The sequence below is a fragment of the Odocoileus virginianus genome, unplaced genomic scaffold (genome assembly GCF_023699985.2).
Source record: "Odocoileus virginianus isolate 20LAN1187 ecotype Illinois unplaced genomic scaffold, Ovbor_1.2 Unplaced_Scaffold_5, whole genome shotgun sequence".
Lineage (NCBI taxonomy): Eukaryota > Metazoa > Chordata > Mammalia > Artiodactyla > Cervidae > Odocoileus > Odocoileus virginianus.
In genome coordinates, this window is record NW_027224267.1 from 3,003,291 (window position 1) to 3,029,551 (window position 26,261).

General features: G+C 58.5%; 1 protein-coding gene across 2 annotated transcripts; it reads left to right on the forward strand.

The window, feature by feature from the left end:
* Window positions 1-26,261, forward strand: MAEA (macrophage erythroblast attacher, E3 ubiquitin ligase). 2 transcript variants are annotated; one of them, XM_070462537.1, is made up of 10 exons: window positions 1-111; window positions 12,391-12,573; window positions 14,423-14,626; window positions 18,113-18,235; window positions 18,930-19,043; window positions 21,375-21,451; window positions 21,582-21,690; window positions 24,524-24,657; window positions 24,936-25,131; window positions 25,383-26,261. In XM_070462537.1, the coding sequence occupies exons 1-10, from the start codon at window positions 43-45 to the stop codon at window positions 25,476-25,478; spliced, it is 1,305 nt and encodes a 434-aa protein (XP_070318638.1). In that variant the 5' UTR covers window positions 1-42; the 3' UTR covers window positions 25,479-26,261. The 2 variants fall into 2 exon arrangements, with proteins under 2 accessions (XP_070318638.1, XP_070318639.1); XM_070462538.1 differs by lacking the exon at window positions 18,930-19,043 and having other exon boundaries at window positions 2-111.

Here is a 26,261-nt window from a genome sequence, read left to right on the forward strand (position 1 = left end):
CCGCACTTCCCCTCCGCCCGCTAATGTTTTGGCCGATCCAAGATGGCGGTGCAGGAGTCCGCCGCTCAGCTCTCCATGACCCTGAAGGTGCAGGAGTACCCGACCCTCAAGGTGGGGTCTGCGACCGCGGTGCGCCCGCGCCTGTCAGGGGCCGCGGGCTGGGCGGCGACCGGGCGCGGGGCGGGGGGGGGGGGGGGGGGGAGGGGCGGGGCCGAGGCCGGGGCGCGGCCTGGGGTGCCGGGCGGGGGCCGAGGGCTTGGGGGCCGGGCTTCCCCTGGGCCCGGGAGCGGGGGCCCGGGCTCCCCGGGGGACGGGCTCCCCGGGGTCTGGGACCCGGGCTCCCCGGGGGCCTGGGGGCTGGAGGTCGTGCCCTCCGGGGGCCGGGGACCTGCTGGCCGGGCGGGTGCGGCGTGTGGCTGTGTATGCCCCCGCCTGCCCCCGTGACAGGGCAGGGAGCGCGTCTCCCTTGCGCCCCACTTCGCCCGCTGGAACCCGATGGTGGCCCCTTCGTCCTAAAAAGAACGCGAACCGCATCAGGGACCTTTCTGGCCGTAGGCAGGCTGGTTGCTTTGGAGGCGGGGGTCTCCGGAGTGTGGGGTCAGGGGCACCCAGCTAGAGAGAGACCATAATCGGCGGTTGTGTCCTGCTTTCGTCCCGGAAGCTTCTGTCAGACGGTGTTGACGGATGGCTTCCAGCCTCTCATTAGGGACCTGTGAGGAGAGGCCTCACGACCCAATGGGAGCCCATTTGCGGGGCGTCACCAAACCTGAAAAACAGCCCTTACCGCTCGGTCGCCAGTTGCGTGACCTTGGATGGTCACTTAGGCAAGTCGACTTAGACTGCAGTGAAATCGCTCTTCCTGGGAGAGGGACCCCTACTAGTTCTTAACTAGTTAGTAGAGGATTCAATAGTAATTGGCTACAATGAAACACCTGGGAGTAAATTCCTTCAACGATCAAGGTTATAACATTCCCAGGAGAGCTGCAGCTGAGCCTGTGTGAGTGTGAGTTCCTTTCCCTGGGGGGTCAGGTATTGTCTCTGCTCCTGGAGGGCCCAGCTTCCCTATCCACCAAAATGGTGACAGGTGGTGGATGCGATGTGGCAGGGTTGCTGTGAGCTCTGTTCACTTCCTGGGAGACCTTGGGAGGGTCCTCAACCCCTCGAGATTGTTTACTCCACTCAGGGTGAAGTGTGGACTCCGGCTGTGGGAGGTAGCTGCCACAGTCCTTACTCCTTGAGCCCTGATGGGAAGGGAGGGAGGGAAGCCCTGCACCGCTGGCCTGAACCAGACGCCTGTTTGCTGGACCCCACTTGTAGGGGGTGGTGTTTTTATATGCAGCTTGGGCAAGACCCTGCAACTCAGAGGCCAGGGTTCTCTGCTGCCCCAGGCACGCAACTAAATGTCCTCCCCACCCAAAGAAAAAAGAAGAAGTGTGAGTAGGGAACCGCTAACTACTGACCCTTTTATCTCACTCAGACCCCATCAGGCCTGCTGTTCGACTGACAGATGAGAAAGTTGAGAGATGAGAACATGGGAAACACCAGACAGGAAGGCTGTCTCCTCCGAGTCCTCCTCTCATTTCATAATCATGAACGCAGTTTGAGTTCCAGACTTATTAAATAGACTTTGACTAAATCAGTCATGCCGGCTTCCCAGGTGGCTCAGTGGTAAAGAATCCACCCACCAATGCAGGAGACGCAGGAGACGTGGGTTCGATCCCTGGGTCAGGAGGGTCCCCTGGAGGAGGAAATGGCAGCCCGCTCAAGTGCTCTTGCCTGGAGAATCCCCTGGACAGAGCAGCCTGGCGGGGCGCAGAGTCGGGCATGACTGAGCGCATAGGCACAGAATAGGCATGGCGACCGTCTTAGAGGCAGAGAAATGATCTAGTGTCGTTTTAGGTGAGCTTGCCAGATAGAAGTCTTTCCCTTCCTTGTTGGAATGGTTTTGGAAAGTGGAATTTTCACAAGGTACTCTCTCCATCTTTCCCTTACAGAGTGTTTAGATCCCACAGAATAACTGCTCTCCTCCTGACACATGTGTCACTGCGGGTAGACCTTTCTCAGGACCAGTTCCTGGTGGGTGATGAGGAAGTTTCACTGGGAACAAGGGCTGCTCAGGTGGGAAGTAGGATTAAACAGAGCCCAGGAAAGCAGTTGGCTCGGGAGTTCTGCTTGTCTCGTCCTGAGCAGGGCAGAGGTGCCGTGGGGTGGGGGCTGAGGCCGTTGCTGGCAGGCCACGCTTCTCCAGCGTGAAGGCAGGTCCTACCGCAGGCAGTGGGCACGAGCATGCCGTGGGCAAGCCTTCTTCAGACAGGAGGGCGGTGGGCGCAGCCTGGCTTGAAGCTGCTGGCACCCTCTGGCCCGCCCTCCTCCCCCAGCCCCAGGCCTGGGGACATTGGGATGCGTCTGTGCAGCGGAGGCTGTGGGAGGCCCGGCAGCAGCCCTGGGCTCCTCCCCGCCAAGTGAGAGCTGCTGGCCTGGATGCCCTCGCTGTGGGGAGGGCGTTCTTCCCGCTGCGGGCGCAGGGGACGCGCCTGGGCCCTGGCTGGCAAGTTTCCCTGCGGTGCTGTTGGGGGTGGGGTTGTGGGTCGTGCCCCCCAGGCCTCAGGGAAGGAGGAGCGGAAACCTGTGAACTGGAAACGCTGTTTTAATTTGTCTCTGGAAGTGTTTTCTGATTATGAAAGCAATTTGTGTTTATTCTCCAAGTTATTTTGCTGACCATCCCATTCGGGTTTTGGGGTTTTTACTTCTGTTTATTTCCCGTCAGATAGCTGAAGGAAAATCATTTTATAGAGGCCTGTCGGTCACCCCACGGATCAGCGGGCCCGCTCAGCCAGGATCGGGGATGTGGCGTTGGTGGTGGGAGACCAGCCCTGCAGCTCACTCCTCCCATGGGTCTCCCCTGGGCACATGGTGCCTCGTCTGGGCGCCTAGGCCAGGGGTCCCCCGTGTCAGCACCCCCTCCCAGCACCCCTCTGCAGCTCACTCCTCCTGTGGGTCTCCCATGGGCCCACCCCTGGCCACATGGAGCCTCGTCTGGGCGCCTAGGCCAGGGGTCCCCCGTGTCAGCACCCCCTCCCAGCACCCCTCTGCAGCTCACTCCTCCTGTGGGTCTCCCATGGGTCTCCCCTGGGCACATGGAGCCTCGTCTGGGTGCCTAGGCCAGGGGTCCCCCGTGTCAGCACCCCCTCCCAGCACCCCTCTGCAGCTCACTTCTCCTGTGGGTCTCCCATGGGCCCACCCCTGGCCACATGGAGCCTCGTCTGGGCGCCTAGGCCAGGGGTCCCCCGCGTCAGCACCCCCTCCCAGCACCCCTCTGCAGCTCACTCCTCCTGTGGGTCTCCCATGGGTCTCCCCTGGGCACATGGAGCCTCGTCTGGGCGCCTAGGCCAGGGGTCCCCCGTGTCAGCACCCCTCTGCAGCTCACTCCTCCTGTGGGTCTCCCCCGGGCACATGGAGCCTCATCTGGGTGCCTAGGCCAGGGGTCCCCTGCGTCAGCACCCCCCTCCCAGCAGCCCCCACTCGGCACGTTGCTCCTAACTCTTATCTGGGGACGGGTTTGCATGTGTCTTTTAATTCTCCACAGAAGTATTTAAATTTTCTACTTTTAGCGTGATGACAGTTTTGTTGACCAGGTACTTACCTGCAATTTCAAATCCTGGGTTTGTACTTTTCGTGCCAAGTATATGCCTAAAGTTACAACTTTCAGTTCAGTTTTCCAAACTTGGTCTCAGCTGGACTTGGAGGATCCGCATGGTCTCAGGTTTGAGAGGCACTGGTAGCATGAAGCATGTGGACTTTAGAGACGAGTGTATGGTGGCTGTGGGCTGGACCCTTCACCTCTTTTTTCTTTGTGTGCGTGCTAAGTCGCTTCAGTCATGTCCAACTCTGCGATGCTATGGACTTGGACTGCAGCCCTCCAGGCTCCTCTGTCTGTGGGATTCTCCGGGCAAGGATACTGGAGTGGGTTGCATCTTCTCCAGGGGATCTTCCTGACCCAAGGATCGAACCCGCATCTCTTACATCTCCTGCACTGGCAGGCGGGTTCTTTACCACTAGTGCCAGCCAGGAAGCTTTTTACTTAGGTTCTGTGATCATAGAGCGACCGTCTCTCCCACAGACACTTGCAGCGTGGTTGCTCTCCTGCTCTCAGGTCAGCTCGTCACACCTGCAGAGTGCTGTCTACTCACCCGAGAGTGCCCCCGGCCCGGCCCTGGCCTCCCAGAGCCTGCAGACCAAGCGCTCGGCTGGAAGGCCCGCTCTGAAGCCCCATGCCCACCCTGCACGGTCTCCCGGCCCGACACGCCCGCGTCGCTCACTGGCGCTGGGATGTGTGACTTCATGGAGGAGACCCGACTGGCATGTCCTCTGCCCCTTGCCCTCCCACAGAGATGCAGCTTGATGGGAGGACGCTCCACACGCTCTGCAGGCTGGCTGTGCTTTAAGTGTTGTTGTATTTTGAACAGATTCAAGTCTGGGAAAGAGCTTTCTGGGCTCCAGTTCCTTGTGTGGCTGTTGGAGCTGGCGCCGACCCCAGCCTCAGGCAGTGCTGGCCAGGGGCCTGCCGCCACCACGCGCCGCAGGCCCCAGGCTTTGGGCGGGTCTGTCATGACTGTGACCACGGAGCTCATCACCTCTGTGCTCTAGTGAGGCTCAGGACACACCTGGGGCACATTAACGGACACCCCCGGGAGGCGAATCCCCGCAGGCGCCTCCGTCTCGGGGTGCGCGGTTCGGGTGGCCCTGTGAACCCCCGCAGGTGCCTCCGTCTCGGGGTGCGCAGTTCGGGTGGCCCTGTGAACCCCCGCAGGCGCCTCCGTCTCGGGGTGCGCGGTTCGGGTGGCCCTGCGAACCCCCGCAGGCGCCTCCGTCTCGGTGCGCGGTTCGGGTGGCCCTGCGAACCCCCGCAGGCGCCTCCATCTCGGTGCGCGGTTTGGGTGGCCATGCAGAGGGCCGGGGGAGGCCCCTTCGGGTCGTCCCCGTCGCACACTGGGTGGAGGCAGCCTCGAGTGGGGACCTGGGGTTCAGGGAGGTCCTGTGAGGGGGCGGGCCCTCGGGGCAGGCTGGCGGTTTAGGGGTGGCTGGGGAGGTGGGTTTGGGGAGGGGCCGCGTGGGCTGAGTTGAAATCTTGGCAAGCCTGACCCTGAAGGCTTGTGGTCCAGCTGGAGCAGGCGGCTCCAGGCGTCCCAGAAGCCCAGCAGAGGGCAGGGCCACTGTGTGCCTGGGGGCCGGGAAGAGACAGGGCGGGGAGATGGGCAGAAAGGCCCAAGGCAGATATCTGACACCGACCTGCACGTGGCTGAGCAGTTTCCCCCGGTAATGGTTGATGTTTCTCAGGGGTGCGTTATTCAGAATCTTTTGAAAATGAGAACTATTCACTGTTTTGATCACTTCTAGCTGTTATTTAACAACTAAATGTTGCTTAGTAGTAACTGCTCAGTTACTAAAGAGGCACCTTAGTCTGTTCAGTTAAAGAGATCCTTTAGTAATGGTCTCTCACTCTGACGCTGGGATGTGTCAGGCTGAGTGGACGTGCCCTGGCTGGGCCTGGGGCCTTGTGGACCAGAGACCCAGCCTTCGCCCCCTCCTTTCCTCTCACGGCCGCGGCCCCGGCCCACAAGGGCGAGCTGCCCCTTCTCAGCGGGTCACCGGCCCCCTCTGCGCCTGGCCCCTGCCTGTCGGAGCCGGCGTCCGGACACCCCAGCAGCAGCTGGGCCTGCGTGCTGCTACCAGGATGTGGCCCCGTGCCCTGGCCACCGCCCTGCCCTGGTGTCTTCTTTCTGTCTTCACTCAGCGTCTGGTGCTTCTTCTGTCAGACTCTTCTTGGGACCCTGGTCCTCTTGGAGGGGCCGTGTCTGGAAGGGCGCCGGGGCCCGCTGTTCTGAGCAAGCGTCCCCTCTGTCCAAGGGGCCCCGCAGGCACTGGCGTCACTTGTTGTTGAGAGCGGCAGTCTGGGTGTGAGGCCTCGGGGGTCCTGTCTAACCCCTCCCAGCCCGCACCCCTATCCTCTCTGAAGGGTCAGCTGACGGGGGGGAGGGTCTGCTCACGACCCCGGCCCTGGCATGAAGGTGTGCGCGCTGTGACCGTCTGGGTGACGAGTGGGCAGCATCTTGGGCCACCTCTGAGAGGGCCACGGCCCGGCCTCGTGAGCCGCTGGCTCTTCCCCGTTGCTGCCCAACAGGGCTCTGGCCAGGGGCTCCAGGTGCACCCTTGACGGTGTCTGCTGCTCACCTCGCCTCCTGTCCCGGGTTCCTCCTCCTCATCCGGCCCCATCTGGCCCCCACAATGCCACCTGCGTGGTCCTCCCGGGCTCCCGGCCACGCCTTGTCCCCACGTCAGGGCCACTGATGGTCTCGATGACCCTGTCTGAGCACCCCTGTGCATGCCCTGACTCCCAGCGGGACCGCTTCCAGCCCTAGAGTGGTGGCCCAGAGCCCGTCAGATGTGCCTTCTAGGTCTGTCCAGCTTCTTAGCAGCTGGGGGTCTGAGCTTGTCCCTGAACCCGCCGCCTCCCCAGACCCGCTCCCCATCATCCTAGTCCCGGTGGGGAGACTTGGCTGAGTCAGCCCGAGGGCTCCATCGCAGAGCCCTCCTTGAGCCCCATTCTCACACTCGCGCCCTCCTCACTCTGTCTGCAGGACAGACTCGCACTCTGACTGCCCGTCACTTCCGCTCCCGTGGCTGCCCTGGCCTCGCCCCGACTCCCTGGGCTGTGGAGCGCCCCTCACTGTGCTCTGCACAGCTGCTGGGCCGCAGTGGCACCGTCCTCCTGACCTGGCAGCTCGCGCCTCACTTGGGCTGAAGTCCAGCGTGGCTCAGACGGTGAAGAATCGGCCTGCAGTACCGGATATCCAGGGAAGATCCCCTGGAGAAGGGAATGGCAGCCCACTTCAGTATTCTTGCCTGGAGAATCCCATGGACAGAGGAGCCTGGTGGGCTATAGCCCATGGGGTCACAAAGAGTCAGACACAACTGAGCGACTAACGCTTTCACTTTCCCAGGCTGTTAGAGTGGCCCCAGGCCGGTGGGTGACTTGACCCCTCTTCCCCTCCTTCCAGTTCCCCCCACCCACCTCCTCCCCTCCCCCACTGCTCCTCCCCCCCCACCCCGTCTCCCTGCGCCATCACCTCTTCCTATCTCCCCCCATCTCCCTTCCCCCGCTTCCTCCCCCTTCCCCCATCTCCCCTCCCCCACTGCCCCCACTTCCTTCCCCACTCTTCCCCATCTCCCCTCCCCCACTTCCTCCCCCTCTCTCCCCCATCTCCCCTCCCCACCGGCTCCCCCACCCCTTTGGACACTGAGGCACAGTGGCCTCCCTGCTGCTACAGAACAAGCCAGCAGTAGGGGCCTGAGAGTCTTTGCTCTTGTTACTTTGTGCAGAATCCTTTCCCCCATGTCCCTGTGACTTCTTGGCTTTGCTGAGATGGACCAGTGGCATGGAAAGACTCCATGCTGGTGAGGAACCAGCTATCGTGCTGAGATGGCCTTGCCTTCCCGGAGAGGGAGCCCTTCCCTCCCCCAGCTTTGTCCATCTCGCCCCATGCCCAGAGGCATGGACCAGAAACGTTATTTTCTTAAGAAGCCTGTCCAGAAACAGGGATTTGCAGCCCTTCTGTCCTTCACGAGCCTCTGCAAGGGTGTGCTGTGCCGGGGGAGGTCAGCCCAGGACGGGGAGGGGCGTCTGCTGTGTTCAGGGTGCAGCCCAGAATTTCAGAGGACTCCCGCTCGCTTTGTGATAAATATGTAGAATCCTCTTCTGAGGTTCTTGTGAAAGATAAAAAAGGTTCTTGTGAAAGATAAAAGGCCTTGTGTCTTTGGCAAGATGCTTCCTTCCTGTGCTTGTGAAAGTGGCTGAAAACATGATGACAGATGAAAATGCACTTCTTTGTCAGCAAATACTGTGAGGAAACCCACAGCAAACCCTGGAGAAGGTCTGAAGCAACACATCCTGAAGCAAATGACAGTGTGTGGGAGGGCGGCCGTACTGCTGGACGGGAAGTTTCAGAGGTTTCTCGCAGGTCTCAGCTGAGGGTGTTTGCCAGGATCTGTTTCAGTTACGAAAACAGACAGGGTTACTTTCTGTGAGCCACTGAAGGGCAAGGAGGTGCTGGAGGAAATAGTTTATCATCAGCTAATTAAGTGGAGAAGTCCTATAATCTTAAAAGTTGTATTGCAACACGTTACCAAGGAAACATGTAGATTTGATTAATACAGCTTTAAATCTTTGGTATAACTAGGTAAGATAAAACCAGAATTATTTTTTTTAATTATTTATATTTGTTCTGGGTGCCTTGGGCCATAGTTTTGGCACAGGGAGCTTCAGTTGAGGCATGTGGGGTCGCGTTCTCTGACCAGGGGTTGAACCCGAGCCCCCTTGCATTGGGAGCACAGAATCTTAGCCACTGGACCACCAGGAAGTCCCAAAACCAGAATTCAAAAGCAAATGACAAACCTTAAAAAAGTCCACCACATGTGAACCGTGAAGAGCTGGCTCCAGTTGATGAGAAAGCGCCAAGACTCTCTTCCTTGCTGCGTGCTGGACTAGGAATGCAAACACAGAAAGGATACATGTAGAAGGAAAGAAAAATGTAGAAGGAAGACTGGATTGAGTTGAATCAAAAACTGCTCTTTTGTAAAAATGATGACTGAATAAGTCAGTAACAAGAGATTAAAAAGAAAAAAAACCCATAAAGAAAAACTGAGTACCTGATGGCTTCTCTGGTGAATTCTATTAAATGTTTAAAGAAAAAGTAACATTGCTCCCTCACAGAGAACCAAAATACAGGAGAGGAAGAACACTGTTTAGCTTAATGAGGTCAGTTTTACCCTGATACTTAGACCAGACAGACCACAAGAAAACTGCACCAGTCTTATGAATGAATATAGGTGCTGAAATCCTCAACAGTGCCTGCAGACTGGATCTGACAACATATGAAAAGGGGTATGTACCGTAACTAAGTGGGGTTTACCCCAGGAATGCGAGGTTGGTTCAACATGTGAAAGCCAGTGTATTGTTATCCTAATAGTATAAAGGACAAAAGCCTCATGATCATCTCAACAGGCACAGATAAAAGCACTTAACAAAATCCATCACCCTTTCATGATAAAAACAGTGAACCAACTAGGAATAGAGGAGAGTGTCCTCAACCTGATAAAGAGCATATCTGAGAAAACCATAGCCGTCATCACACTCCGTGGTGAAACATGGAAAGGTGAGCAAAAAGACAAGGATGTCCACTCACCATTTCCACTCAGTGTTGCCCTGAAGATCCTCACTGGGGCTCAGGCAGGAAAAATAACTAGCAGGCAGTCAGACTGGAAAGGAAGAAGCGACAGTTTGCAGATGAAATAGTCGTGTCTGTGGAAGATCCTAAGGGATACACGTGTGCACAGCGCGCACACAGATCTCCCGGGACTGATAATCTGGGACAAAACAGTTTCAGGGTACAAGATCAGTAAATGAAAGTTATTTTTATTTCTCCACCCTAGAAATGAACAGTGAAAAGGGAAATGGAGGAAACAGTTTTGTTTACAGTTAAATGATGAATTGGATTTCATTAAACCGAAAAAGCTTATACTTCAAAGGATGCTGTTTAAGGAAGTAAAAAGACTATTCACAGAAGGAAAATATTTGCAAATAATTTCTAAGGATCTAGTATCCAGAATGTATAAACAACTCTTACAGTTCAATAACATAAAAACAAGCCGTAAAAACGAGCAGATGGTTATGAGGAGACACTTCTGAAGAGACATACAAATGCTGATAGGCATAGAGGAGACGCAGGCATCATTGTCAGTGAAACAGCGAGACCGCAGTGAGGCCCCACTTTACACCCACAGGAGTGACTGATCAGAAAGATGGACAGTACTCATGTTGGATGAGGATGTGGAGAAACCAAAATCCTTGTGCTTGCTAAGGAATATAACATGACGCGACTGCTGAGGAAAGCCATCTGGTTAAACAGTTACCATACGACCCAGCAGTTCCCCTCCGAGAGAAATGCGAACATGCCCATACAAAACCCGTGCAGGCATCTCTCTGAAGTGGAAGCAGCCTCAGTGTCCATCTCTCCACTGGTACAGAAACGAATGTGGGTCCCGTAAGGCGATGCCGTTCGGCCATGAAGAGGAGTGAAGCGCGTGTTGCGTCATAGACTGAGCTGTGAGAACATGTCGCTCAGTTAAAAGGCCAGACGTGAACGGCCACAGAGTACATTACGTGTTAGGTCTATACGAAGTGTCCCGCACAGGCAGATCCGGTCAGGTAGACAGGAGATCCCTGGCTGGTTCCTTGACTCGGGGCAAGAATTCTGTAGGCAGGAGTTTCTATTTTGGGGTGATGAGAATGTTCTGAAAGTAGATGGTGTTGATGGTTGCACAGCCTTGCGATCATATTAAACACCACTGGATTGTATACTTGAGTTGAAAGGGTAAATTTTATGGTGTCTGAATTATATGTCACAAATTTGTAAAATAGCGATGCAGCTTATTGTAAATTGTCCTTATTCTTAAATTGTCTTTCAAAAGGCAGAAATTCTAGTTTGGATAAAGACTAATTGATTTCTCTTTTCCAGTTGGTGCTTTCTGTATCCCTGTGGGAAACCTTTCTCTGAGGGCCAGGAAGGTTTCTCCTTGTGTTTTCCAGCTGGGAGTTACAGTTTTAGCTTCTACGTTTAGGTCTGTGGTCCATTTCAAGGGAATCTGTGCAGATTGTATGGGGCGCAGGTTGGCCCTTTGCCCACGCGGGGGTCCGTCTCCATGCCTCTGCTGTGGGCGTGGCTGGCGCTCTGCTCTCAATCTCCCTGCCTACTCAGTTGGCCACACAGACTGTGCACGTGGGTTCCCACCAGGTCCGCCCCCTCCTTGGTCTCCGAGCCTCCCTGGACCAGTGCTTTGAATCAGGCGCCATTGTCCGAATGGTAACAAAATCTTTCCGGATCTTTTTTTCACTGTGGTAAAAGCCAGTTGACCATCTTCTTCGTTTCTGAGCATCTGGCAGAGCCGTGTCGTGCACGGAGCCCCGTGCCCCTCTCGGTCAGCTTCCGATGATGATGGCATGCCGCAGCACACGCGTTCCTCGTGCTCCTGGCGGAGGGTCCCAGGGCAGGGGGGACCTGCACGCCCCCAGCACGGCTGCCCCCGTCCCTGCCGCGCGTCCCGGTGCGCGCGCTCTGGGAGGCTTGGGGGCGTTCCCCCACGCGGCGGTGGGGCTGAGTGCCCACCCTCACGTGTCGGGGGTGTCTGTCTGCTTCAGAGAAGTGTCTGTTCCAGCCCTCTGCCTGTTTTTCACCAGTTCTTGTCTGTCTGTCATGGGGGCTGTCAGGCTCCTCACGCAACCTGGATGGTCACCCTGTCCTGCTTGTGTGGTTCACACACATTTCCTTCTGTTCCTGGGTTGCCTTTTCCCTCTGATGGTGGTTTCTTTGGTTTCAGGGAAGTTCTAAAGTTGAATGTTGCTCATCCCGTTTCTGCTGCCTGTCCTGTCAGGAGCGTGTTGAGGAGTGACGCATTCTCTCTTCCCTGGTGTCCACTCTCACTGCTGTGTCTTGCGTCTGCATGGTTTTCTTGTCTGCACCAGGACTGTCTCTGAGTAATTCTCCTTCCAGAGGATTCGGCAGCTAAGCCAGGAACCTCGCCAATATGAAAGCATCTCAGTTTTGCCTTGTTCTCAGTGATACTTTAGAGTGGTTTAGCCTGCAGCATTTCTGAAATTCCATCCTTTCTTTTGGCAAAAGCCCTTCAGGAAGGCTCCTGTGGAGCTGTTGATGACAGGACAGTTGGGGACAGTGGGAGAGGCAAGGCCTGGGTGGCCTGGTGTCCCGGGAAGGACATGAGTCCCAGGAGCTCATGAGGGGGTGGCGGGGGTGGGGGGGAGGCCGGGTCCACGGGACTGGTAGAAGGGGGACTGGAGTGCTCGGCCCTGGGCTGGTGGCCTTTCCTGACCGACGTGTCCACAGGCTGCTTCCTGTCTGTGCTCCTGGCCTCAGCAGCTCCCACCGGGGCCATCACAGGGTCATCGTGGGCTTTCCCGCCCCCAGCACGGCTCTCCGTTTTGGTCTTCTCCTTCACACTTCACGTGTTGTTCTAGATGAACGCGGGGGCCCTCTGGTCACTGACAGGTGGAGGTTTGGGGGACAGTGGAGGCTGCCCTGCATCTCGTGGGCCGGGCTCAGCTCAGCCTTGTGTCCTTGTCCAGGAACCGGGGTGACCCTCGCTCACATGGGCCTTTTGTGGGGCTCAGGCAGGTTTTAGAGGAGACACATTTTTAGTGAATGGGAAGCCGAAGCCTCTTGCTTCCAGAAGTGCCATGAAGGAGGCCACCGTTCACGTGGAGGACAAGCGGCCCCGCTCGCTGAGGGCACGGGCGCAGCGGTCTTCTGTCTCCCGCAGGTGCCCTACGAGACGCTGAACAAGCGCTTCCGCGCGGCACAGAAGAACATCGACCGCGAGACAAGCCACGTCACCATGGTGGTGGCCGAGCTGGAGAAGACCCTGAGCGGCTGTCCGGCCGTGGACTCTGTGGTCAGCCTCCTGGACGGCGTGGTGGAGAAGCTCAGTGTCCTCAAGAGGAAGGTCAGTGCTCTCCCGGGTTGTACCGCCTGCCCTGCCCCAAGCCACGGGCACCTGCGGGCACCCCCTTCCCCGCCTGCCCCTGGGGGAGCTATGGCGGAGGGCGGCCCCCACCCTGTCCTGCTCTGCTGGGGGAGGCAACCTTCCCGACCCCGCTTCCAGTTCCTGTCTCCACGTGTCCTGGGCCCAGGATGGGAGCAGGTTTATTATTTCCACCATTTCACCTCACAACAGCACATTGGCTTTCTTGTTTCTGAGGATGGTAGATATACCCCCAAAGTGAGATAAGATATTTGAAAACATTTCATCTTAAGTACTGCGAGCTCATGAGACGGGAATCATCAGGTTTGGAGAGCACGCAGTCCAGGGTAGGGTTGGGGCAGAAAGCGAGGGACCCCTGCTGCCTCGGGACAGCCCCCCACCAAGGGCCTCCCTGGCCCGGGCGTCGGGCCGTCAAGAGTGGGGGTCTGATGGCAGGAGCACTGTATCAGGTGAGGGAGCCCAGAAGCGGCTTTCCCCGCAGGCGCTGGCGCCCAGGTTTACAGCCACGAGAGCTGTGCGCCGTGGCCCCACCCCCAGCCCCCGTCTGGTGGGTGGTCTCAGCAGCTGCTGCCTCGGGGCTCCGGTGGAGGCTGCTTTCCACCTGAGCATCAGGTTCCGTGACAGTAGCCACCACAGTGGGAGGGGACAGGGACACAGGACACTGTGACTGAGACTCGGCAGGAATAGGAGATCCGCACAGACTTCAGAGGTAGAAACTAGCAGATACCACACTTCACTGTGTTTAAAGGTGAAAAAACAGCTTGGAGATATCTGCAGGGAGTAGATAGTGTAAGTGATTTGAAGTTTAAAAAAAAACAAGTAAAAATTCAAGAAAAGAAAGATAGCAAATGAAAAACTCAAGTTTTACTTACAATAAATATTTTAACATTTAACAATCAGATCCAGCTAAAAAGAGAGTTAAAGAGCTGGAAAGCGGGTCTGAGGAAATTACCTGGAATACAGCATAGAGATGAAAAGCGGGCGAGAGACTGGAGAGTGGGGCAGAGCCTGCCGTGGGCCAGAGCTCAAGGAGGGGCAGACGGGAGCCCTGAGTGCAGGAAGAGTGACCAGGAGTTTTTCACCGACGGTCCATAGCTCAGAGACCTCAACACGATAGACAGAAACAAGTGTACATGGGATTTTCACTCAGTGAGACTGAAGACGTTAAAAAGGCAGGTAGGGGAGAGTCCCCTCATCAGGGAGCAGCAAATACCCTGACGGCTGACTTCTGACGGTGGGGTGGGCTGGGAGCAGTCAGGGGCTGACTGGGACTCCGGACCTGGCGTCCAGTGTGCAGCCATCAGCCGCCTGTGCCACTGACGTTCCCATGGGAGGGTCGCGGACCCACGCTTCGGGTGGTCGCCAGTGGCTGCTGTGTGATAAGCAGGTGTAGGACACTGCCAGTTGGCTGTCTTAATTCTGAACTAGACAGCCTTTAGAAAAAGTATTATAAAAGATAAAATATCAGGTTATAATGACAGGTGGATTCATTAACCCGGAAGCTGGACAAATGTAAAGTTCTCTGCCTCGGGCAGTGCAGCTTGAGTAGGTAAAACAGAAAGCAGTATCCCTGTGGGGAAGGACAGACCCTGCCGTCACCTTGGAAACGGTAGCTCCTCTCCTACCCTCCCCCTTGTGCGGCCCAGGGGCCTGCTTCCCCCTCTGACCTCCCTGCCACCCAGTCTTCCGTGGTCTAGGTGGGCGGCCCAGGTGGGAGTCCAGTGGGCGGCCCCGGGTGGGAGTCTGTTAGGAGGTCTGGGTGGGATTCCGGTGGGCGGCCGCGGGTCCTGAGCGCCTGAGTGTGCCGCAGGCAGTGGAATCCATCCAGGCGGAGGACGAGAGCGCCAAGCTGTGCAAGCGCCGGATCGAGCACCTCAAGGAGCATAGCAGTGACCAGCCGGCGGCGGCCAGCGTGTGGAAGAGGAAGCGCATGGACCGCATGATGGTGGAGCACCTGCTGCGCTGCGGCTACTACAACACGGCCGTGAAGCTGGCGCGCCAGAGCGGCATCGAGGTGGGCAGGGGTGGGCCCCACCGTGTCCTGAGACGGGTGGTTCCTCCCTCGCGTGGGGGCTCGGAGGAGCAGAGGTGTGGACGCGGTTGCCCCGCGCCAGCGGCCTCCTGTGCGTGCGCCTCTCTCTCGGCCGGGCGTGCTTTCCGTGAGTCCCTCTGTGGTGGCCCCGGGGTGCAGGTGTGGAAGCGCTCGATGCCCCAGGCTGGGTGCAGTGGTGATCGGGCCGCCCGTGCCCTCCGCTGGCCCGTGAGTCCCTCTGTGGTGGCCCCGGGGTGCAGGTGTGGAAGCGCTCGATGCCCCAGGCTGGGTGCAGTGGTGATCGGGCCGCCCGTGCCCTCCGCTGGCCTCTGCGGGTCCACCCGCACCATGCTCCACCCTTCATGCTGCTGGCTGGGTGCGGCGGTGCCGATGTCCCGAGGGCGGCCTTCACTGCGGCGGGCCCAGCAGTCGGGTACCCGGGAGGTGGCTGCACTCGTGTGCCCACTTCGCATGGGCAGAGCTTCTGGCGGGAGCACCCGTCGAGGGCGATGTCCTCCTTGTCTCTCCTTCCCACGTCCCGCCCCAGCCTGCCCCTCTGCTGCGCCAGGGACTCCGCAGGCCTGAGCCTCCTCACCCTCGTGTCCTCAGGCCCCCTGGCCCCCACCCAGTGTGCGCGGCTCCCGCCCTGGGCTGACGGGGCTCAGCTCTGGTGGCTCCGAGTCCCAGTGTGTGACCCTGCTCCCACCCCAGGAGGTGCCTGGGGTCCCCAGCAGCGTGCCCAGCCCAGCTGCTTCCCACGGGCTCCGTGTCCTCGCCTAGTTACAGCTCCAGGCCTTTCCTCTGACGTGGCTGATACACTTGGAGGGGGGGGGTCAGGGGTGGGCATCCTCCCACTTGCACCCCAGCCCTGGGCAGCTCCTTGAGCTGGGTGTGCCCGGCCCCAGGCTCCTGCTGTGGGTGATAGGGCTGCCAGTCTCAGCTTGGTGCCTGGTGGTCCCTGGCGCCCGATCCCCCACCAGGCACACCAGCTTCTGCCTCACCACAGGCTCTCCCTGCCTCATCTTCCCGGCATAGCCTGCCCGTCTGTCGGGCTTCACTCCTGTGCCCTCCTTCCCCTGCACCTGCGAGGGCGTGGCCAGGCTCACCTACCCGCACTGGCTGGTGAGGCCCAAGCTCCCTGTTCCTCCTGGCTCCCAGGTGTGCTCCGTGGGGGGAGAAGTGTGAAGCCAGACCAGATGTGGTGAAGGTGAGCTGTCTGCAGAGGGGCATCGGGGGGCAGGCAGGGGCCGGTGGTCACCTGTCTGCAGAGGGGCACACGGGCAGTGGGGGGCGGGCGGGGGCCGGTGGTCCTCAAAAGAAGGTCAGTTGGCATGAACCTTATCTAGGAGCCAATCCCAGAGGTGTTTCCCCATGGAGCCCCCAGCCTCACACTGAGCACAGAAACGCAGCTCTTTCTGAAGCAGACACAGGATGGCATTGTCCTGGCCTTGGGGTGGGCGAGGCCTCCCAGGAAGAGGCTGTAGCGCTGGGGCTCCTTCTCATCCAAAGACACCCTGAAGAGGGAGGGGAGTGTGGGCCACGGTGGCGGCTGTGGCGGGCGGAAGGCCTGGTGGAGTCAGCCATGGCCCCGTGTTAGCCGCCTCCATGGTGGCGCCTCCTGGGAGGGGGCTGTGGGTGGTGCTCGCTCGCTGTGGCTCGCCTCCGGCCAGCTGGTTTAACATCTTTACTGGGGCTCCCACAGCCCAGGGTCCATGGTCATCAGAGGGCTGTCCACAGGAAAGGGAGAGACTTGGAAAGTCCAGACTCCGGGGGTGTGGGTGGGAGAGTCCACCTGGAAAGGATGGGACACAAGAGAGAAGGAAGACAGCGTGTCATCTGAGAGCCAAGCCTTGGCCTAGCGGGGAACATTCAGGAAAAAGAAGACTGTGGCAAGATGGCCAGAGAAGCAGCACCAGAATGCGGCTCCCTCTGTAGGGAGGGCGGCGAGTCAAGGGCTGGATTAGTGAGTCCTGGCTGGACAACCACAGGAGACTTCCTCACCTGAATCCCATGCTCAGGGCGAGGCTGGGGGAGCAGCTGGGCAGAGCATGGGCTGTGGTGGGAAGCCTTGGAGTCTGGTGCTGGCCCAGCTGCGCTCCAGCCCTCTGACCGTGTCCTGCTCTGGCAGTCAGGATGTGGAGCTGGGAGAGGTCAGGCTGGGGCGGTTGAGGGCACATACTGCAGGCCGCAGCCACCATCCGCCACTGTCCCTCCTGGGGATGCAGGTGGAGCCTCCCTTCTGTGGTGCGCTGCCCTCACCCTCGCTCTGTCCAGAGCAGCCCCAACAGCAGCACCCTGGGCCCTCTGATCAGCTGCTCCTGTGCCCGTGACCAGCGCCCATTGGGGTCCACAGAGGATGCCCCAGGAGCTGGTCCCCGGGCACCATCTCGCTGCCTAGTAACAGTACTTGATTAGTTTTTCTTGTTAATTTTGCTGTAAGTGCCTGGTTTCATGGTGACGTCATTGACTGTATGCCTCCACTGACTTCCTCCTGAAGTGGAGCAGGTGTCTCTTCCTCATGCTGTGTCCACCAGGAGGGCTCTGCCTCCTTCTGCAGCTCCTGCACGGAGCTTGAGGTGGCTCTGGCGCTGCACACGGAACGTCCATGGCGAGCTCCAAGCTGCTCTGCATGGCCGGCCTTGGCCAAGAGAGCTTGAGTGAAGCGGTGGCCGCGGCCCCAGTGGCCTGCGAGGCCCAAGTGGAGGCTGTGGAGACAGGAGAGTTCCAGGGCTGTTGTGTGCTGGATGTTCCTCCACCGGATAACAGAAAATGACCAGCTCAGTCTGTGCCTGAGGGAAGAGAAATTCACTTTCTGAAATTTTCTTCCAGCCACCCCTTATTTGTCATGTCGGAACATGCATCACCTGTCCAGTATGGCCAGGGAGGTCCTTCTTGCTGGCTACTCCAACCTCTTGCTTGGGCCCCACGCTTCCTGCCCCCCTCCCCCCACCCCCCACCCCCGCGCTGCACTTCCTGGCACCATAGCGGCCCCTCGACTTCAGCATGTGGGCACTGGAGTGGGTGGGTTGGCTCCTGTGGGTCTCTAGCTCTGCTGGGCTCCTCCAGCTCAGCAGCACTGGGCCTGCTGGCCCAGATTGCACTCCTCGGGGTGGGAGAGAGGAGCAGACAGTGGAGGTGAGAGACGTGCAGCCCCCCAACTTGCCCTTTCTCAAAAATCTAAACTCGAAATCAATCTGCAGAGCAAAACCCATAGAAATTGAGAGTATGGACTACTGGGATCTCCATGTCGGCCCTGTGAGAGCTGGTGGGGCCCCAGATTCTGGCAGGACCTGGCCTGGCACCAGGCCTGCGTGCTGTGCAGACCCGGCCCGTGGCGGGGTGTCCCAGCGCCGGAGAGGGTGTTTGCGTGAGAGGAGGCGCGGGATGCCAGCTCCCGGGCGCCGTGACCGTCCAGCCTTGGGCGGGTCTGGAGTCCAGTGCTCTGAGCCATGGTTCTCTTCACTGCAGGATTTAGTGAACATCGAGATGTTTCTGACTGCCAAAGAGGTGGAGGAGTCCCTGGAGAGGCGCGAGACCGCCACCTGCCTGGCCTGGTGCCATGACAACAAATCCCGGCTGCGCAAGATGAAGGTGCGAGGGCTGCGCTGGGGTGGGGCGCTGGGGAGGGGCGGGGCTGCACCTGACAGGGCTCCTGGAGGGGGCAGGGCGTGCCTGGGCAGAGCTTGCGGAGTCGACGGGGTGGCGCCACCTGCACCAGAGCCTCTTTCGGAGTTGTGTGGATTCATAACGGGGGTGGGGGGGGGTTGTTGTTGGGTTTGGTGTGGGTTTGGGGTTTTTATATAAGAGGGTGGTGTTGGGTTTTAGGGGAAATTCTCAAAAGGGCACTCTTTGTATTATGGTTTGAACAGATGTTGAGTGAAGTTCTGAAGGCACGTGGTGTGGACCACTCATGTGCTGCCGGGGATTGGAGCAGGGTGGGCCCAGCTCCTACCCACCCACTCACTGACTCAGGAAGGCACCCTGCGAGGAGTGGGTGCCTGCCTGTGAGGGTGCAGAGTTCCAGGCTGGGATATTCTCGAATACAGCTTCTCTTGAGATCCAGAAGCAGCTTAAAAAATAGACACTTAAACATAAATTGCAGAATTTAAACATGTTTCCTGAAAGGTATCAACGCCTTAGGGCTTGCAGAAATGCTTGATTGTATTAACCTTTCCTGCCTCCATTAGAAAAACTGTGTTCTAAACTGAGTGCCTTTAACCCCGCCCCGTTGAGCTTGTCGTGTGCACATAGTCACCAGCCAAGGGTGACACTCTCTGCCACTCAGGGCCGCCAAAGCGAGCACGACGCGAAGACGGGACGGAAAAGTAGAGTGGCCAGTGGCTCCCCTAAAGAGAGTGAGGATCTTGGTATGGAAACCATAAAAGGAAAGCCAGAATTGGTATGTAACACGCGCCCGTGCTCTGCTCCACCCCCACGGCTGTGCGCTCGGCGGGAACCAGGGCAGAAGGAAAACAGGCCTCCGGTGCAACAGGCAGTTTCTGCAAGCCCTGCTCCCTCCCCGAGAACACTGCTGCTTGGCCAGGCACGCCACGGGGGTCGGGTCGCAGCGGGGAGCCTTGCACCTACCTGCCAGGGGGTGGGCTGGCGGGGCGAATCCACCACAGCACACTCCCATGGTCTCGTCACGTAACTGAAGGAGCATAAGTAGTTGTCCAGAAGTGCATCTAGAGGGTGAAAGGACGTCAGGACGTCTCATTACAAAGTTCCGGCTGAACACAAGCCGGTGTACAGGCTCTGTCCAGGTTGTACCCTTGTGGGCACATGTGAGCTCTGGTACTTGATCACACGTGCAGGCTGGGGGCAGGGGGTCAGGGGGCCCACGCCAGATGCCACGGGTCCCTCAGATCAGTGGTGAGGCTCTGGATGAGAAAAGAAAGTTTGAGACCCACATTTCCCATAGTTGAAAATACCTGCAAAGTAGTGAGTACAGCCCACAGAAGTCTCCTGAGTTGAGGCGGGTCTCTGGACACGTCGGACTGGCAGAGGCGGCGTGCGTGCTGTGTATCTGCAGCCTCTGTGGGGCCGTGCACAGGAACGCGCGGAGCCTCGCAGGTCGCGTGTGATGTCACCAGATGGTGGCCGTCCTTGTCCGGTCTGGACACCTGCGTGTGTCCACCCTCTCAGTGGACTGTCTGAGGGTTAACTTGGAGAGCAAAGAGCCACCATAAACAAGGAGGCACATTTCTACGTGTCAGTTTTATAGAGCTGACCTAGGGTTTACTGGTAACGCTCCACAGCAGGCAGCCCCAGGTGGAAGTGGTCATCGTTCCCTGGGAGGCAGGCGGCGCCCCTGGCCTCCGTCCCCGGCTCAGCCCTGCTCGTCTGGCCTCTGAAAGGGGCAGAGTTTTTCTTCACTGGTTTGTGCGGCACCTGCCACGTCACCCTCGCCCTGCCTCATCCATTTGGGGTCAGGACAGGCTGCTGCCCGGGGCTCATTGCCCTGCAGAAGGGTGGGGAGGGGGGCTTGGGCAGGGAGACCGACCACGTTCTCTGAGCCCCTGTGGAGTGGACGTGTGGGTACCAGGTGAGTGGTTCTGCACCTATGCTGTGCCCCTGACGCCGTCAGGTCTGCCCGCGCTCCACTTGGTGTGCCTGGGGCCGGGCTGGGGGGCTCCTGGAGGGTGTCCTCCCAGGGTCCCCCCAGCCCAGGTGCTTCCCCAGAACCCAGTGTCTACGCCAGGCTGGAGGGCAGGGAGCAAGTCATGAGGTTGGCAGGCTTTTGGAAGCAGCAGGCACAGGGCAGCGTTTATACCATCTCAAGGCCGGGGCACTGTGGGCGGGACAGTGAGCGGAGGTCCCAAGCTTGGCCTCCGTGCTGTGTACTGCATGTATTTTGCTTCTGGTTGGAAACACTTTTCTGAAGCCATGTTGAAGATGTTATAGTCTTAGTTTTTTTGTAAAATAATCCACATTTTTCATCTTAGGTCACAAAAGTTAATTTTGCCTGCTTGCCCTCTACCCCTAGCTGCAGGAGTTTTAGCCCAAATTGGGTTGATATTGCTAAGGTTTCAAAGTTCGCTTGGGCTCCTTACAAGCTACCCTGTTGATGGAGGCCGTATTAGCATCCCCTGGGGTCTCCTGTGGGGCTTCAGGACAGACGCCTTCCAGATGGAGCTGGGCCATGGCTGCCTCCCAGCACAGCAGCCCTAGCCCTGGGGCCCTCGCACCCGTGGCATGTCCCGGGCTCTTCTGGGAGCTGGCCCTGACCTGCTTGCCCACCTCTGCCATCTTCACCCAGTCCTGGCCACATGCTGAGGCCCTGCCCATCCAGGGCCTCTGAGCTGGCTCGTTCCCAGAGTCGCTTTGGCCCACACTGTGAGGGTCCTCCGTCCCCCCCCAGCCTTCAGCGTGGCCCGGGGCTGGAAAGAGGAGGCCCGCGAGTAGGAGGGTGTGGCGAGGGCACTGTGCTGGCTGTGGTAATGAGGCTGTCACGTCTGTGCAGCCAGCTGCGGCTTGGGAGCACCCCCGATGCTCTTCGCCCCACGTCCCCTGGCCCTCCCTGGCCTGGCCCTGAGAGATGGGGGGTGGGGCTGGGCCATGGCCTGTCAGGACCCAGCAAGTGTTGGCTGCAGGTTGAAATTAGGATTTCAGCAGCAGCCCTGCCTCCCCGGCAATGCCGAGCTTCTGTAGCAGTGCGTGCAGCCTCGAACCGGGACACAGCTTTGGGTGCGCCTGGCTAAGCTGGTTGTTTTGTTGTCTTCACCCTCAGAGCTGCCTGGAGTTTAGCCTGAGGATCCAGGAGTTCATTGAGCTCATCCGGCAGAACAAGAGGCTGGATGCAGTGAGGTAGGACCCCCCCAAATGTGCGGGGCAGGCTTCTGGGCCCCTCCCGGGCTCGGTTTGGGCAGGCGCAGCCGGTGCCTGGGTGGGGGTGGTGGGAGTGCAGACGTCTCCAGGCTGCATTGTGTCTTTGCAGACACGCGAGGAAGCACTTCAGCCAGGCTGAGGGGAGCCAGCTGGACGAGGTCCGCCAGGTCATGGGCATGCTGGCCTTCCCGCCGGACACACACATCTCCCCCTACAAGGTACGGCGCGCCCCGGGCCTAGGGTGGGGCCGGGCCTGCCGTCACTGCCACTGACCAGCATGGCCCGCACACCACCCAGGCCTTTTTCCCCATCTTGTTCCCATTTTGCTGGCAAAATCTTTGATCAGAACAGCTCCTAAAGCACTTCAGTTGGAAAGTGCAGTTCTGAGTGCCTGCTCACTCCTCTGGAGGCCCGGTCAAGGCTGGACAGGCCTGGCCTCTGCGTGGCTCTGCTAGCGTCTCTCCTGACCTCACGTGTTGCTGCCCTGCATTCTCTTCCCCGCGTCAGGATCACTGGGTTCATCTCCCCTCATCCCCCCACCCCCAGGCTAAACACCCAAGAGAAGCCAAGCCACACCTTCAGCACTCTGCGCAGAGACGGCTTCAGTAGATGCTAGGTTCATCACCCCCAGCCCCGTCCACGAGCTCAGCTCTGCCAGGCCCGCCACCCTTTGTACCCAGGAGCCTTCTCTCCAGTTCCCAATAACTCGGGCTTCGTTGGGCCTGAGGTCTCAGCACAGTGGCCTTGATGGTGCACAGCTCTTAGGTTTCTCTCCAGAGACTGGGGTGCGCTCTGCCATTCTCGTCTCTTCCTGAACCCTCGCTTTTAATGGTCCGTTCTGTCGGGCATTGTCTCCAGATGTTTAGCTGCTGCCCTGTGTTGTGAAGCTCCACCCCCGTGTTTAGGTACTTGTTACCACAGCATCCACTTCTGGTAGCCGTTCTCTGTGTTAGTTCCTTCTGGCAGCTGCAACAGCATACCAGAGGCCAGAGCTTATGAACAGCAGAATGTATTGTTCAGGGTTCAGGAGGCTGGAAGTCCAAGGTCGGGTGCCAGCCTGAGTCACGACTTCTGCTGGGTCCTCTCATAGCAGAAGGGTCAGGTGCTCTCTGGGGGCTCTTCTTAGAAGCGCACTGATCCCATTTGTGAGCCCCCCGCCCATGACTTCATTCCCTCCCAAAGGGCCACTCCCGACCATCGTTTTGGGCCTCAGCGTTTCGGCGGGTGTACTTGTAGGGGAGAGAAGGAAACCCTTGGGTGGTGGACCCACCCCGTCCTCCGGGCCTTGAAGCTGGCCGCTGTCCAAGGCCGAGTGTTGCCCTGCTGCCCCTCGGTGTTCTGTGGGAGCCTCTGGGCAGATCCTGCCCCCACCGCCCAAAGTGCCTGCAGGTCCTTTTGAAAGCTGCTGGAAGCTTCTTGCCCACCTGAATTCACACTTTCTGTGGTGGTTGGGAATATAATAAATCAGCAGGTCACAAAGATCTTCAGGTCTAAACTCACATTTTAACTCACAGCATTTTCTCTTTAAAGTGCAGCAAGGGCCAGCCTCCCCTTGGGGGTGAGGTTCCCAGCTCAGGAGGGTGTGGAGCACATCTCTTCACTTCTTGGTGAGGCCTCACAGCGGCTATAAAGAGCCAGGCAGCGATGTCATCACTGCTCTGGGATCCAGAGGGACTGAGCCTCAGAATAGGCCCCAGGGCGGGCGTCCCCTCCCCTGGGCAGGGTTCTCCATCAGCTGGAACACGACAGCCTTTGGCTGTCAAGGTTGGCCTGGCAGGTTCAGTTCAGTTCAGTTTAGTTGCTCAGTTGTGTCCAACTCTTTGTAACACCATGGACTGCAGCATGCCAGGCTTCCCTGTCCATCACCAACTCCCAGAGTTTACTCAAACTCATGTCCATCGAGTTGGTGATGCCATCCAACCATCTCATCCTCTGCCGTCCCCTTCTCCTCCTGCCCTCAATCTTTCCCAGCATCAGGGTCTTTTCCAGTGAGTCAGCTCTTCACATCAGGTGGCCAAAGTATTGGAGTTTCAGCTTCAGCATCAGTCCTTCCAATGAATATTCAGGACTGATTTCCTTTAGGATGGACTGGTTGGATCTCCTTGCAGTCCAAAGGACTCTCAAGAGTCTTCTCCAGCACCACAGTTCAAAAGCATCAGCTCTTCAACGCTCAGCTTTCTTTATGGTCCAAGAAAGTTGGTCTGGCAGGTTAAGCAGCACCAAAGAGGAGACCTGGATGACAGGAGAGCTGTGACTTCGAGCAGGTGGAGGTCTCAGGTGCAGGAAGCTCAGAAACAGTTGGGACGGTGTCCTGGACACTCCTGACATGAGCTGGAGCAGCCTCATGAAGGGCGCGATGCCTTCGCCCCTCGTGGCGCGAGGTCACAGGCGCGTCCACGTGGGCCCCAGTGGGCTGGACGGAGTGCTCTGCTGTGGCGGCTGCGGCAGAGGCTGCGGGGCTCGGCTGGCGCTGGGCGTGGCCGCCCTGAGCTGGGCCGCCTCTGCCACGGACTGTGGGACAGAAGAAATGTTAACAGGCATGTTTCAAATGTTGGCAGTGCGATCGTGCCCTATGCCAGCGCTCTTGAGGAGCTCACAGAACCTCTGACCGCACTCTTGCTTAGCTGCCGCCTCCTCCCTCCCTGTCCCCCGCCCCTTCTGAGTCTAAAACTGGGTGGTTTTAGGGACCAACATGAGTCAGATTTAATCCTCTGTTCTAATAAGCTGTTCCCTGGCATAAGGCTTCTCCTTGCAAACCTTAATGCTCTTAGCAAGAGGTTCTGGAGCTCACTCCATGAGTGGCTTTCCTTCCAGCCCTGAGTCCATGACTTGTCTCGGGGACAAAGGACACACACTCCAGGGCATCAGCATAGGCTCAGAAGGAGTCGGTGTCCCAGAAAGGGAGGCAGCAGTGGCCTGGCTGTGGGTGGAAGTCAAGGCTGCCCTCCGGGCACCAGCACGTGGCTGATCGGGGTGGTGCTCATCTTCGTCTGCAGGGAAGAGACTTGGAGTTTGTTTGCTATTGTCACGACTCTGCCCCACTTCTTCCAGGACCTGCTGGACCCGGCGCGGTGGCGGATGCTGATCCAGCAGTTCCGGTACGACAACTACCGGCTGCACCAGCTGGGGAACAACTCCGTGTTCACCCTCACCCTGCAGGCCGGCCTCTCGGCCATTAAGACACCGTATCCTTCACGCTGGGAGTGCTCCCCATGTGCCCCCTTCCTAGTGCGGGGCTGGTGTGCAGACCCCCCTCCTTACCAGCCTTGGTCCCTGCCCTTGAAACAGCGTCTGCAGTGTCCCCCAGGCCCAGATCGTGCCTTGACTGCGTTACAGCCGCAGTGTTGAGACATTGCCGGGAGGGCTCCCGTGCCCAGATAAGGACCATAGTGCTGAGTAGCCTCCATGGGGTGCTCGGGACCCTGGGACCTCGGCCAGCCTGCCCTCCTTAACCCGCACCCAGGCAGTGCTACAAGGAGGACGGCAGCTCGCGGAGCCCCGACTGCCCAGTGTGCAGTCGCTCGCTGAACAAGCTGGCGCAGCCCCTACCCATGGCGCACTGTGCCAACTCGCGCCTCGTCTGCAAGATCTCGGGAGATGTCATGAATGAAAACAACCCGCCCATGATGCTGCCCAACGGCTACGTCTACGGCTACAACGTGAGGGGCGGAGGGGCAGGGGCAGGCGGGCGGGGCCAGGGCAGAGCGCGCAGAGGGGTTGGGCCCTGAGCTGTCCTTTGCAAGGCGGGTTGGGGGACAGTGGAGAAAGCCCAGGACTTCTTGGCAGGGGTACTTGCAGGAAGTGACTTTTGTGAAATGATTTGTTTCCAGAGAGTTGGTTCTGTGGGTTTCTCAAAACATTGATGTAAACCGGATTGGCCCTTCTTAATGCACCTGGTCTTTCTTTTCAGTCCCTGCTCTCTATCCGGCAGGATGATAAGGTTGTCTGCCCGAGAACCAAAGAGGTCTTCCACTTCTCCCAGGCCGAGAAGGTGTACATCATGTAGGCGGTCGCCACGCCGGGCGGCCTTGGGCCCCTGCCTACCTGCCTTTCTGTTTCTGCGACCAAAGATCAGTGAGCAACGACAACACTCCTGGGAAGAGAGGAAAAAAGATTTAACAAGCGTGCACTCGACTTTGAAACATGTCAGCTGTTGATGCTTCTGAAGTGCTTTCACCTTTCAGAGAGACTTTACAGACTGACCATGCAGAGGGAGGGTGGAACCTTGCACCACAGGAACTGACTGCTTCCCCGTGTTCTCACAGTTCCTTCCCCTCTGCTGACAAGGAGCCCCCGGGACGGACTGGTCCTCGGCCGTGGCCCAGGAGCACTGGTGGCCATGCCAGGCCGACCTGTGGCCACTGGGTGCCATGGGGGACCCTGTCACTTCTCTGTAGAGCTGCTGCCAAAAGGCCGGCACCACGGCTGCAGGTGGGGCTGGCCTCCAGGACCGCCGCCTGCCCGAGGCCGCACCCGGGGCGCCGCGTTTGGCCGTGTAGGTTCAGTGTCACGTCACTCGTGCCACCTCATCTCCTGCCTGAGAATGTGTCTCGTGGAAACCCACTGGACCAGCGTCTGCAGAGGCCGTGCCGACGGCTCAGTGGCTCGCTCTAAACACTATTCATTACAGAAGCCAGTAGTTCAGTTAGAGGAACCACCAGTGACTTCAAATCAGACGAACTGTTGTAGTTTACACGGAACCGTATGGTAGAGGTTTGTATTCAGCGCTTATTTTTGCATGTTGATGTTGATTAGCTAATAAACGGTAAGCGTAAGACTCGCCAGTAAA